At 39.7% G+C, this 15,177-nt stretch overlaps 1 protein-coding gene across 1 annotated transcript in view; it reads left to right on the plus strand.

Moving 5' to 3' along the window:
• The first annotated feature begins 1,031 nt into the window (after positions 1-1,031).
• Positions 1,032-15,177, plus strand: part of WNK1 (WNK lysine deficient protein kinase 1) — a 129,772-nt gene continuing 115,626 nt past the window's right edge. The window contains exon 1 of the mRNA XM_029283779.1: positions 1,032-1,838. Within this exon, the coding sequence (XP_029139612.1) occupies positions 1,032-1,838 (807 nt within the window). The remainder of the gene's footprint in view (positions 1,839-15,177) is intronic.

Below are 15,177 nucleotides of genomic sequence, written 5' to 3' on the forward strand. Positions count from 1 at the left end.
TCCCAGGCAGACCCGAAGGAGGAGCAGCAGCAGCGTTGACGCAGGCGTGGTGGAGTGCGGACGGAAAAAGGGGGGCGTGGCCTCGCAGTCTGTCTCTCGCGCTCTGGCGGAGAGTGAGAGAGAGAGAGAGAGAGAGAGAGGGAAGAAGAGTGTCGCTGTGCGCGCGTCTTTCGGGGGCGGTCGCCATTTAGCGCGGCCAGTTTCCCCCTCACTCGGGAGAGGTGGCAGCGAGAGGCCCATCCCCCACTCTCCTCACGAGTGGGAGGGAAGGAAGGACGGACGTGAAGAAGCTCCGGCGGCAGGCAGGCGGGCAGAGCAGGCGAGGCGCCCCTTCTGGGTGATTTCTCCGCCTTTCCTCCCACTCCCTCAGGCCAGGCGCTCTCGGAGCGGAGGGTGGCCTTCTTCGAGCTGCGAACGAAGCCCACGAGGAGGGGCGGCGGCGGCGGCGGCGGGCGTCCCGGCATCGCGTGAGGGAACGAACGGAAGAGAGGGGAAGAGGTTCGGCGGCGAGGACGGGCCGGGGAGGAGCCTAAGCGAGCGGCTGAGCCGGACCTCAACGGAGGCAAGGAGCTGGGCGAGACGGAACGCGCGCGGCCGCGACTGCCACGGGCCTGCCCTTACCGCGCACCCCACCCCGCTGGTCCGGGGCCTGCCGAAGGCTCCTTCCCGGCCTCTTTCCTCCTCCTCCACCTCCGTCTCCCCCACCCCACCTTCGCTGCTGCTCCATGTCGGCCCTGCTGTTCGGCTCCCCGCTGCAGCAGGATGGATGCGGACACTGACTGGGGAGCCACCCCGCCTCCGCCGGCCCAGCCCGCTCCGCTACTCGCCTCGCCGTCTTCTTTGCTCCACGCCGCCCGGAGATTCCGGGAGCCGCCTTTGCAGCAGCAGCAGCAGCAGCAAGAGCCGCCGCCGCTTCTGCCGCCTTCCGAGCAGCTCTCGGGCGCGCTCGCCGCCTCGCCTTGACTGCCCTCGCGTCAGCTGCTGCAGCGGCAACTGCTGCAAGCGCCCTCCTGCGCCTCCCCTTCGACATCATGTCAGCTGGCGCTCCGGAGAGCGGGGCGGCGGCGGCGGCAACTCCTCGCTTCCTCGCCCCGCCGCCTCCCCCGCCCAAGAACGGCTCGAGTTCCGACAGCTCCGTGGGCGAGAAGCTGGGGGTGCCCGCTGTGGTGACGCCGTCCGGCCCGGGCGACCCGGAGGGGTCGGAAGGTGCTAGTTGCCGTAGCGAGGAGTACCGCCGTCGCCGGCACACCATGGACAAGGACAGCCGCGGTGCGGCGGCCACGGAGCACCGCTTTTTCCGCCGGAGCGTCATTTGCGATTCGAATGCGACCGCTTTGGACCTTCCGCGGCTGCAGCCGGCGGCGCCTCCCCCGGCGGCTGCGGCTGCTGCTGCTCGAGGGAGCATCCCGCCCGTGTTGGGCTCTCCTCCCGAGTCTGTCATCCAGGCAGCCGGCGCTTCTGTCGCCTCCAGCCAGGCGCCCGCGTTGCTTCTCCAGCAGCCCGCATCTCTGCCTCCAGCCGCAGAAGCGCCGTCTGGTCCAGAGCTCTTGGTGGCGAAGGAGGTTGCCCCCTTGTTAGCCAAGGAGGAAGGGATAGAAGCCACTCCACTGCCCCCTACCAGTACGGCAGGAAGCGTGGCCGCTTCGGCCCGGGATCTGCAGGAAGAGCGGAGTAAGCAGCAAGAAGATATCGAAGAGCTGGAGACCAAAGCGGTGGCTTTCTCCCCGGATGGTCGTTTTTTGAAGTTTGACATTGAGATTGGCCGAGGCTCCTTCAAGACTGTCTACAAGGGACTTGACACTGAGACCACAGTGGAGGTTGCTTGGTGTGAGCTGCAGGTACTAGAGTCGACAGTAGTTTTTTTTTTTTTTTTTNCACACACACACACACACACACACACACACACACACACACAAGCTGCACAGAAATATTTAAATCAGGAATGGAATATGATTTTTGAGCTTTGATTTTGTTTCAAAACTATTCCCATTTAAAACAGGGCATTAAAAAAGAATTAAGGTTTTTGATGAAGTTATTGTTCTTCCAGTAATATCACCAAGTACTCTGACTTTGCTGGGGGGAGTGACCTAGCTCTTGCCTAAGTTTCTCTATTGGGTGGACGTATGCCTATAGGATACCCAGTGCTTTTTTTCTAAAAAAAAAAAAAAAAAAAAAAAGTGCCGGAACTCACACACGTCATACAACCCGCCTTGCCTACCCTACAAGGTTCCATCCAAAAAAGGTGCCGGAACTCCGTTCTGGGCGTTCTATGAGAAAAAAAGCCCTGAGGATACCACATTAAAAAAGTAAAGACTATTTTTTCAGGAAAGTGCAACTTTTTCTGGAGTGGAAAAACCCTAGAATTAGCAGGATCTTCAATTAAACTGGAAAAACTGGCAACCTTTAGCCGTTCATGATAAGGGACTGGGTTATTTGAGGGGTTGCCTTTCCTAAGTATATCTGCCCACCCTATTCTTGGCAGGTCCCAGGAGGCAAGCCTTCTCTGCTATGGTGCCCACCTTATGGAATGTTTTCCCCCCCCACACACACAAGTGAGGTTTGCTCCATCCCTGCTAATATTTCAGAAGTCCCTCAAGACCTGGCTATGTTATCAAGCTGGAGGGTCCCAGGGCACTGATGAAATTCTAAGATGGCTACACCATTAGAGTTAGTATCCACTCTCTCCTGTGCCTTTTTATTTTTAATAATGTTTGTTGTGTATGTTTACTAATGATCACTTCTATATATTTTTACTTAATTGTTGTATGCTGCCCAGAGTCACTTTTTGAAAGATGGGCAGCTATATAGATTCAATAAATAAATTAATTGCCTGTAAAGCTACAATTGGTTGCAAATTTGCAGGCTAAGCACACTGTATTTTTAAACCTAAATTAATTACTGTGATGGAATTGAGATACTTGATTCAATAATAGCTTTGTGAAATTCGGGAAAGGCATAGTGAATCTGTATCAAGATTCACGGTGCAATATTTTCTGTATTCACTCATTTAATTGCTAACTGAAGTATATGCTACACATTTTTGTAACATCAGTTTTATAATAGTTATATTCACGTATGGCTTTTTAGAAAGCATGGTATAGAATTCTCAGGTTGGATTAAATGGTTTCAGGGTCAGTACTTGAAAAAGGCAGATCCAATGTGGTGGGGGGGGAGAAATTGAGAGGTTAATGGATGGTGAGGATAGCTAACAGATTATCTGATCCAAATATAGAAATTAGAATAGCTATTTACAAGTTTCTTATATTTCACTTTCCACAGTTCTATATGGAATTTGGATTGATTTCTAAGTGTTGATTTACATGTCAAGTGTTCAAGGGTCAAATAAATTAACACCTGACTTGTGGCAAAAATTTAGTCACAAATAGGCCATATATATATATTTATGCTTGCTCTATGGTAAGCAGTATAATGGATGATGGTTTGAGGATAGGCTCTTTTTTTTAGCTTTGTATATTTTTGTAACGATTTTTATGGTGTTTTTACTTGTAAATCGCTAAGTCATTTAAACAGTGAGATGGGTAGTGTATACATTTGATAAATGAATATAGTAGTACTAAACAAATTGGTTATTTGACATAGGGTTGTATGTGCTAAATAATGTGCCTGATGTTTGCTATATTTGTGCTTTGTTAATCACAGTTGGAGGGTTTTATTTTTTTAAAGGAAGATGTCCTTTGAAGCAGGAATCAAGTACACAAATTGGTAATTTCTGTGGAATACAGGTAGTCCTTGACTTATGACAGTTCATTTAGTGACTGTTCAAAGTTATAACGGCACTGAAAAAAGTGACTTATGACCATTTTTCATATTTATGACCTTTGTAGAAACCCCATGATTATGTGATCAAAATTCAGATGCTTGGCAACTGGTTCATACTTATGACCGTTGCTGTGACCCAAGGTCATGTGATCATCTTTTGCGACTTTCTGACAAAGTCAATGGAGAAAAGTGAATCACTTAACAACCATGTCACTAACTTATCAACTGCAGTGATTCATTTAACAACTGTGGCAAGAAAAGTAAAATGGGGCAAAACTCACTTAACAAATGTCTCACTTAACAACAGAAATTTTGGGTGCAATTGTGGTTGTATGTCGAAGACTACCTGTATCACTTACGCCAGTTGATCACAGAGTAATTGGGTGAGGGGTAGTTTGGGGAACATAAAAGATAGTAGCAGTTGGATATGCACCCATCCTAGAATCTATGCCCTGATGTACTTTTAATAACTTGGTGAAGCTACTGTTGGATCTAGTTTGTGCTTGATCATGATGTAAAAAGTTTGGATTTTAAATGAAATTATATTTCAAGGTAGATTAATGTTATCATACAACTTACATTAGTTGAAAAATAATATGGGTTATCTCTTAGGATTTGAGATTTAGTTTGAATTTTCATTTTATTAATGAAATTACTTGGTATGCATTATTAGAATTGCTGCCATAACTATGAATTAAAGTAAAAAGAGAACCAAGGTTTTTTTGTACAGGCACTACAATTTTCTATTTTGAAATACCAGTACATTTGTTCTACTTGTATTCTTACATTTGCCTCTTACCATAACATTCAGCAAGTTTTATATTGAGGGGATGATGGAACTAACTTTTTTTCATAAAGTACTTCATAATGAGAATATCAAACTTTCAATTTTGCAAATACAATATCCTTTTCGTTCTTTTGAAAACTGGAAGAAGAGATAAGACTCTATCAAAGATTTAAAATTATTTGGATATTATTTTAAAATAATATATTTTTAAAAATAAGCTTCAAGATGCATTTTATAGAGTAGTCTAAAATGTTTTATTTATATTAAAACTGATGCAATCCTGAGACCCTCTTGAATTTTAGCAGTTTGGCAACATGTTATCCAGTTGCATCATCAATAATTGAGACGGTTGTATCAGCTTTTTGGGGATTATGTGATATGCAAGATAGGATGCCAGATGCAGTAGGAGAAGTGCAATTGTGTGGGGCAGGTTTGAGTAGCAATAAACCCATCCCAATCTGATCCTGGCCTTTTTATTAGTGGCTTGTTACCCTAGTCTGTTCCCTTTTGCCCCTCTATTATTTTTCTCAATTCACCTACAATATTTGGTGAAATAATGAATCATTCTTGCCTCATAAAGCAAAAAGAGAAAAATGCTTTACGCATCTCACTGTTTCATTCACTGTCTATGTATAATTTCAGGTTTCTGCTGATTGCATATTACTCCTATGAAATGAAAGTGGGTGAGTGATGAGGGGTTCTGTTCTGAAGTCCAAGTTTCTTCACTAGCGTGGACAGCTTCTGAGTGGGCACTTACAACCTACTCAGTTTTGTATATCAACCATAATCCATTTGAAGTGGGCTATAACAAATTTGAATAAATAAATACCACCATAACTCCTGCCCCCTCCCTTTCCTCCTGAGAACTTTTCTCTTTGCAGTCCTGTTTCACTAAAATCATACAGAATTGCTGCTTTTGTAGGTTAAGGAATCATGAGTGGTGCAAGTCAGCTAGTAGACTCTACGTCCCATCATTCGCATGGTTTTCTTTTGTAGCCGAGTTGTGCAGGAAACAGGTACGAGTCTCTTTGCATCACAGCTGAGGATACCAGGAAGAAGACCACATGTATTTCTGGAAGATTATCTTATAAATGGCTTTATTTTAAATGTGAAAATCTGTTGAAGTATTAAGTGAATCTTTCACATTAAAAGTATTATTATTTGAATAATTTCAGTTCAATGTCTTTGTTTCAACCAGATTTTCTTATCTGGCTTATCTTTTGGAATACAATTATAGGTTATGCCGTTCAAAAACTAAAATGGTCTTCCAGCCAAGAATATTGTGTAGCACTGATTTTTAAAGATAATGCCATATAGAAGTAGCTTATAAAAACTTGAAACTGTAGTTAAATATAATACTATACTTTTGTTAGAGATGGCAGTTTCTGCTGATGAAAGTGAGGACAGGTATGCCACGCAGCCATGCATACAGTTTCTGAATGTATCCTCAAAATCTCCCCTGATTGCACATCAGGATTTTACATGGGGACTGCTGCAAATAGAAGATGAGCAGAAAGTCCAATTGTACTATTGGAAATTGGTTAGCTGAGAGATCAAAACTTTTAAGTCCTCTAGAAAGAGTACAGAGAAGAGCAACAAAGATGATTAGGGGACTGGAGGCTAAAACATATAAGGAACGGTTGCTGGAATTGGGTATGTCTAGTCTAATAAAGAGAAGGATGAGGGGTGACATGATAGCAGTGTTCCAATATCTCAGGGGCTGCCACAAAGAAGAGGGAGTCAAGCTATTTTCCAAGGCGCCTGAAGGCAGGACAAGAAGCAACGGATGGAAACTGATCAAGGAGAGAAGCAACTTAGAACTAAGGAGAAATTTCTTGACAGTTAGAACAATTAATCAGTGGAACAACCTGCCTCCAGAAGCGGTGAATGCTCCAACACTGGAAGTTTTTAAGAAGAGACTGGACAGCCATTTGTCTGAAATGGTGTAGGGTTCCTGCCTGAGCAGGGGGTTGGACTAGATGACCTCCAAGGTCCCTTCCAACTTTATTATTATTATTATTATTATTATTATTATTATTATTATTATTATTATTATTATTATTATTATTATTATTATATGGTATTTAATTATTCAGTATTATTGTGAGACTTATCATGACACAAGTCCAGGAATAATACATTGGGCAGAATAACCTCTTTATCTTAATTGACCTAACAAAGGCATTTGATGCTGTAAACAGGGTAACACTCTGAACCACCCTGAGATATTATGGCTGCCTGAGAAAATTCATGAAGTTGATTTAACTATTCCACAAGAGAATGACAGGACCAGTCCTTTACAACGGTGATACGTCAACTTCATTTGCCATTTCTACTGGGGGATAACAGGGTTGTGTCCTAGCCCCAGTCCTATTCAATCTGTTCTTTGCTTGCATGTTATCACATGCTGTCCAGAGTCTGAAGAAAGGAGTGTACATCAGGTACTGATTAGACAGCTTTCTACTTGCTGCTTGAATGCAGGGATGTGTCTTCATATAGTCATTCAAGAAACCCTGTTTGCGGATGACTGTGTGTTCCTGGTGCACAAAGACAGTGATCTTTAGTTGATGCTGAATAGATTGCCAGATGTTGCTATGCTCTTTGGCCTATCAACTTGAACAACTTTACCTGCCCATGGCAAATACCAACCATATAAAACCAAAACATTGTGATGACAAAAATAAATAGCTTCAAATACTTTAGAAACATCATCTCGGGTGATGAATCTTCAGATAAAGAAATTAACTTCAGCATCAGCATAGCCAACTAGCGTCGAGGTCGGTTGCATCCTGGAGTGTTCAATCAGCATAATATCTGTATTTCCACAAAGCTGAAAGTCTACAGAGATGTGTTATCTCTTCTCTCCTATCTGGTTTTATTTACCAAATATATATGCTGCCCCTCCCATTGTATAAGATTCTGTGCAGCTCTGCCTATGAGTCCTGGACTCTGTACATACATCAGACAACTGGAGGATTTTCACATGATTTTCTCTTCTCCATTCATTGGCAAGACCATGTCTTCAGGCTGGAGCTCCTGGATAGTGTGAATTCCATCAGCATTGAGTCCCTGATTATCAAAATGCAGATGCAGTGGGTGGGACAGGCCATCAAAATGGATGACTACCGTATGCCTTGCTCTATGGTGTATTGGAGACTGGGAAGCGATCTTGAGGTTGTCCATGCAAGCACTGCAAAGACGATGTGGAAGAAACCCTACACCCCAGTGACATCCAGCAAAAGGAACTAGGAACTGCCTGGCAAGCCCTCTGCTATGAAGCTTCCACTGGTTTTGAAGACAGACATTACCAAAAACTGATAGAAAACTTGAGTGGCGTCACAGAATAACACCTACAATTATCACAACAATGAACTTCCAGTGCCCCCATTGAACTACACTCTGCAGTTCCAGGCTGGGACAGCAGAGCCACTTCAGTGTCCACAGGTGAATTGCTTGTCTTCTTTGAACCTGAAGAACTACCTATATATAATATTGAGGGGTGCCTTTAATGGTAAATTTATTCCTGAAGACAAAAGAAAAAGAAGTATACAGTTGATTCTTTTTCCTGTAAATAAAATGGCCAAAAGCAGTGAAGTCTGATCTTTATTTTTATTGAATAATTTTTAGATCAAATAGAAAATTACATTCTTAAAACATGAAAGCAAATATATGAAGGAATTAACTACTACTTTTAAGATAATAAATCAATATTTTTATAAGAAGTAGAAAATTTAATCTGCCTGTCAGAATTGAGGATTTCCATTAAAATCTAAAAATCTTGGCCGGCTTGCACAATGCATTTGATAGTTAACAGCTAAATGAGCCCATATATTATTAGTTCTGAAAGCACTAGTTGACTGCTGGGTCCAGTTTAGTTTGTTGAAATAGCCTATAAAGCTATACACAGTTTAGAAACCAAATAGTTAAAAGACCCAACCTTATGCAATATTATCAGTACAGTTGGGGAAGCCCTACTTGTGATTTTATAGAGTTGTTTGGCTCACAATGAAGTGGTGAATAGACAGGGGTCGTCTCAGTGGCAGTGCTCTAACAAGGAGACAAATACATCTGCCTCCATAGTATCTTATTTTAGATGACAATTTATGCATATATCCTCAATTGAGAGATAACAATCTATTCTAAGACAGTTTGTGCTTTTTTTGTCTGTCTCATTCATATATTACACTTATTATTAAGGATTGTTGATTTTATGCTGTGTTTTCTTTAAGATTAGATTCATATTTTCTTATAAACCAGTGTGCACCCCTGCTGAAGGAAGAGTAGTATAAAATAATATATATTATTATAAAATGCTAAAAAGTAATGGTAAAGTAATTTGCTGAAGTATGATTTGTTAAAAGCAGTCATCCGAGTCAGATTTTCTGTACTATATTGTTGAGCCTATTGCTGCATGTATATGGAAGTGCTACTTAAACTTTTCCTGCAGGACAGGAAAAATACTGATTTGAGTTAAATATATCACATTTAATATGGAAAAATGCCTAAGCAGAGAATGACTTTTAAATCTGTATATGCATTCTTCTTACTGATTCTCTAATTAGTTTATTTTACATTTAGAAATAAAATATCAGAGGTTGTTGTATTTTCCCTTTCTTGTCCATTTTTTTCTGACAAATCTATGTTCCCTTTTCATGTCATGTTTCATTGGTATCTTTAAATCCTTTCTTCCATTTTGCTGCATGCCTTTTCCATTTTTTGCTTCCCAAAGATGGACAAATATTTACTGTTTGTTGAAGGGATCCTCTCTCTGCCCTTAATATGGTGGAATAAGACTTTCTTGTTTCAAAGCTTTGATGTAAATTATAATAGCCTTGTGTTCTATGCCTAGTCTGAATTTTGAAGGCTAGGACAGGATGCTTTTCCTTCCTCTTTTTTGTTTCTGCACCATCTTCTTTTCAGGAAACAAGGGAAATATATAACCACACCATTAAACTTGTCTTGGGAGCCTAAACTCTTCTAGATGGCATACTATCCTCCCTGATGTGGCTGTGAAGATGGATATGGAAGCATGGCTTCTGTTTCAACCTTAGCTTGCTTTGTTGTTTGTACTTAACTAAACAGCAGTTTAAACTCAATTTGTTTAGTAAAAACAAGCTAGCAAAAATGTTACTTGATAAAGCAGAGTTTTCCCACTAACTATAGCTTAATGCAGTGGTGGCAAACCTATGGCACGGGTGCCAGAGGCGGCACTCAGAGCCTTCTCTGTGGGCATGCGCGCCGTCACCCCAGTCTTAGGCCTTCAGCTGGGTTTTATAAAATCTTTTCGCTTTAGGCCTCCGCTGCCCTGTGCAAAAAAAAAAAAAGTTCAATCAGTCAATTTAAACTTTTTGCGGGAAAAAAAGATCTTGCAAAGTTGGAATTGATTGATTGAACTTTTTAGTCCCACCCAGTCTGCTGTTACCACCGCAGCCACGCCCACCCAATGGGCCACGCCCACCCGGCACTCAACGATGCATAAGTGGGTTTTGGGTTGCAGTTTGGGCACTCAGTCTCTAAAAGGTTCGCCATCACTGGCTTAATGTTTTGGTTAACTAACAACTAATGATGAATGAAAAACAGAAATTTGTAATTTGGAGGCTGTATGAAGGAGAAGGAAAGTTGAGAGACCATAAATTTTGGTGGAGTCTAGAAAAAATATTGTACTGTAACTATGATTTAGTATTGGATTTGATTGAACGCTTTGCGTTTCTTGAAGAAACTACGCTTGGTTGATGGAAATCTTAACTTGTCACTATTGACAGGGAGAGTAGTTAATTACAAGCCTGAATTTACTTTAATGTGTCTTTGTTGAGTAAACAAAATTTGGCTTGACTCTCAATTATTATGCTTGCAAGTATTATGCAAGATTTTAAATAATGATTTGAATCACCAAAATAAATAATTTGTAACTATTTCTTTGCCTCAGTAAGTGAGGAAAACTAGTTATTATAGTAATTATTTTTTCTTTTTAATAGTATATTGGCTTCTCGGAAAAATCCAGAGAATTTCTCTTGCAGCCTATCTGCTTTTGCTTACCTCCCTGATATACTAATAGTTCATTCTTAAGTGTCTGCTTTAATAAGCTCACTTCAGCTTTTCAAAATTATGAAGGAAGATGCAAAAACTTTCCCCCCTAAATGGAGTTATAACTAGAATTTCTGGAACTTCAAGAGGAAGCATATAAAAGTAAATGCAACCAGGTGTTGTGTGTATAAAATGTATGTACTTTTGGAGCATCAGTTAAAAAAACGAAGAATGATTTGTTTAGTACTGAAATAGTAAGCTGAATCTTGTGAGAGCAAGGAGTAATCAGGAAATAGGATGGACCTTCGTAGGGAATAGAACAAAGAGAATTGATATAGAGGCATAGTATCAATACAGATCAGAAATATGCACTGTTTGTTGAGGTACACAACAGGAAAGTGTTCAATTGCAATTTCATATTGAATGAAATGGTCCAATTCTTCATTTTCCTTCTGGGATTAGCAATAGTACTTAGACTTATATACCGCTTCACAGTGCTTTACAGCCCTCTCTAAGCGGGTTACAGAGTCAGCATATTGCCCTCAACAATCTGGGTCCTCATTTCACCGACCCTGGAAGGATGGAAGGCTGAATCAACCTTGAGCTGGTCAGGATTGAACTCCTGGCAGTCGGCAGAATTAGCCTGCAATACTGCATTCTAACCCCTGCGCCACCCTGGCTCATAATTCAGCACAGGTTGAACTGCATATGGATACTAATAAAAATGCAGAAGAAAAGATTGCACCAGAGTGGGGATTATGGAACAAATAAAGGGACAGTGCTGGTTATAATTAAATTTGGTAAATGCAGAGAGTATAGGTAGAAGTAATAAATTAAAGCTTATGCTTTAGAGAAAACTAAGTATCAATGAACTGAAAGTCATAGAAGAAAAACTAGGAGGGATGTTGGGAAACTATGTTCTTTTTAAAAGAGATAATGGCGGATTTTGGAGGAGTAGGGCCAGAGTTAGCCATTAATTTTTTGGTGTTATCAGGATTCTTGGTCATTTTGTGGGTGAGAAATGAAAAGCAAAACAAAATTAAACAGGTGCACTTTAACTGATCACTTTTGACTGTGTCTTTCTACCAGTGAGGATGGCTAAAACAATAATTAAAGCAATCTATTCTAAAGTGATAGTTTCTTAAATTCTAACAATTGGTTGTCTCTTAGCCTCTACTTAACTAAGGTCCACCAATCTGAAAAGTGTTAAATAGAGAAATTTGGATAGGCAAACAAGGAAGCTTCCACTTTTTGTTTTAAGGATTGTGTTCATATCAGGATCTTTGGCTTTTTTCTCTGGTGTTAATTTAAAATTGTAAATAAAAAGTTTTGCTGTTTATTATTTTGGTGTGTTAAAAATAGAAAAATCAGAGATAAATGATATCATTTAACTATAAACAAGCCAGAAGAAGCAGTATCTTTATTTATTTACATCATTTGTTTATCGTACTGATCTTGAGAATCTGGGTAGTGTGCAATCAAGTTGAAAAATGAAAGCAACAAAAATCAAACAGAACAAAGCATATATGTAGGCTGGACTCTTGACCTACTACAGCCTATCAATCAAAGCCCAAACAAAGATGTTTTATGGCGGTTAACTGCCAGGAAAAGCATATTCTAGAGGTTGACGGCCAGGATAGATAAAGCATGCTGTCAAACCTGTCTCCTATGTAACTCCCATGTAAGGGGGAATCTCAAGATGGCCATACAATTTTGACTAGTAGCTGGAATCAGGTATGGGGAATGATCAGTGGAATGTTTATGTCTGATAAACCAGAATGGCTGCAGCCTTTAGAGGTAGGCAAGGCAAAGAGATTCTAGAAATTCTCTCTAGTATTGTAGGATAGAATATTGAAACCTGTCCGAGTTTCTCTTTGTTCCATCTCAAACTAAACAAAATGAAGGCGAAGTTATTTTGAGTGTTTTTCTCATGTTTCTCAGGATGGAGTACTGTAGTCATTTTTGAAAGTCCTCCATTAGTGGATTGGTTATTCTTTCCTCACTCCCAAGGTCAGGTCTATATTCTTTTACAACGGTTTACAAATTCAAGCTTATGATTGTAGTCAAATTACACATGCTTGGCAGTTTTTATAATATTGTCTTTATGAGCATTTTGCCATAAGTAATAATAATAATAATAATAATAATAATAATAATAATAATAATAATAGTAATAATAATAAAGTTGGAAGGGACCTTGAAGGTCATCTAGTCCAACCCCCTGCTCAGGCAGGAAACCCTATATCATTTCGGACAAATGGCTGTCCAGTCTCTTCTTAAAAACTTCCAGTGTTGGAGCATTCACCGCTTCTGGAGGCAGGTTGTTCCACTGGTTAATTGTTCTCACTGTCAGGAAGTTTCTCCTTAGTTCTAGGTTGCTTCTCTTCTTGATTAGTACATGAATAATGATTGAAGCCTTCATTTCTTTAGGTTCACAAAATTTTAACAGGTTGTCATAGACGATGTAATAGCAGCATTGCATAATAGGTGGTTTCTATATAGGGATGTGTTATTTATCCCATCAGGGTATAAAGTAAACGTTGTCTTTCAAATCTTAACATCTCTTAATTTTAGATAAACAACTGAACATACCTCATAAAACTGGTGGGGTAAGTATTTTTGATGTAAGGGTGGAAGCCAAACAGAGTGAAGCTTTGTTGTCAATTTGAATTCACAGTCTTTATAAAAGATTGGTACATGTATGTGCTTCTCCAAATAAATATATTTGGTTTATATGCAATAAAATCCCTGAATGAAAATACAGAAATATTCAGCATTTGAAAATAATTGTCCAATTTGCTAACCTATAGAAATCAAAATAAGACATAAGTAGTCTGTCATCCTGTGAAAATATGAAAATATAAGTTCCATTATCAGATGCCTATATTATAATAACAGAGATTAAATGTTATAATATAGAAACACAAGTACTCAAACTATTGAAAAAAAAGTGAAAGCATAGGAGTGTTTAGGTTTTTCTAAAAAAAATAAGTTATGTAGGGAAATTTTAAATGAGAATATTTTAAAAGATACCTGACCCGACAGCCTTCTCTTCAAACTTCACAAAGCCATTAGAAATAATTTCTGTATTTACCATTTTATTTTTGAAAATATGAAATAACCATACATTTGTATCCAGTTCAAACAATAAAACAACATAAGTCAGTATCTCATGTTTGATAACAAGGAATTTTAATAAATGATAGAATGATAGAATGATAGAAATGATAGAAAACCACATAACCTTTTAGCACTAAAAGTTATCCTTTCAGTTTAGACAAGATTTTTTTCACCGAGTATCTAAATAAAAATACTTCATTCCTCATAATGAATGAGAAACTATATGGGAAATTCTGAAAGAGACCTTTTCAGAAGGCACCTTTATCTCTGAAGATCTGCCTTCAGTGAAATGTCAAGGAATAGAGGGATGTCTAGGGAAGAAAACAGGAGGTCCAAAGCATATAAACTTCAAAAGTTTTAATAAGGTAAGATAAGGATGCAAAGCACGGTTTCTGGAATTCTTTTCAAGAATTAAAACCTGCTTTGCTTTGAGTGACTTGAGTGGATTATAGAATAGAACGCAATATTTGGCAACATTCCATGTTGTTATCCAGCTGTCTTTCCCACGGGGAAGCAGTGGGATTTTTTTCTCTTCAGACCCTGCCAAATCCAGCCCAATTTTTTAAATACTACCTTTTGCCTGTTTCTTCCTACATAGCGTATCTGCTTCAGTGTGCTTTTATTTATTATATTTATTTGAATTGATAATATATAGTTTTGTTTTTAAATAACTTTTGTGCTAATGTAAAGTCCCAGGTCCTATTATATAATCTATTTCCAACATTGGAAAGGATAAAGATATATCTTAACATAGACATAAATATGTGACCATCGTAAGACTGTATATATTGTCTTCTATCTATATCTGGGTCTATCTATCTACCCTTCCCCCCTCCCTCCCGTGTGTGTGTGTGTGTGTGTGTGTGTGTGTGTGTGTGTGTGTGTGTGTGTGAGAGAGAGAGAGAGAGAGAGAGAGAGAGAATATCAGCAGCTTTAATGATTCAAAAAGGGATATTCATACAGGATTCACATTGTTCTTGAACTGAATGTGTAATGTGCTACGGTGAAGCATTGTGAGCCAAGATAAGATTTAGTAATTTCCTTCAGGGTCAGGGAACTTCTACTTTTGGAAGTGTATTGATATGTCTCTTGTGTTCCCTGACTTTATAACATTTGCCAGTAAAGATGAGGAGGACATGGCCTCAGATGCAAAGAGCCAAATAGCTTGTCCATGTCTTTAAGGATCAACAACTAAAATTGATTCAACGATATCAAATAGAAACTTGGCTATCAGCTTTTTTATCGTTCACAATTCTGAGTCATAATAGAAGCAAGTGATATAATCTACTGAAACCTCAGCAACACTGCACTGGGCTTCTGGGAGTATTGCTTCAATGAATAGGGCCTACTTTAACAAATTATTTTTACTCAGAAAAATGTTGCTCTCTAAGATTCTATGGATACACTAGTGGAAGAAAAGTAAGATTTTATTGACATAGAGTAGACAAAGGTATGGATTGTGAACT

The sequence above is a fragment of the Protobothrops mucrosquamatus genome, unplaced genomic scaffold (assembly GCF_001527695.2).
Source record: "Protobothrops mucrosquamatus isolate PMUCROS unplaced genomic scaffold, P.Mucros_1.0 scaffold226, whole genome shotgun sequence".
NCBI classification, from domain to species: domain Eukaryota; kingdom Metazoa; phylum Chordata; class Lepidosauria; order Squamata; family Viperidae; genus Protobothrops; species Protobothrops mucrosquamatus.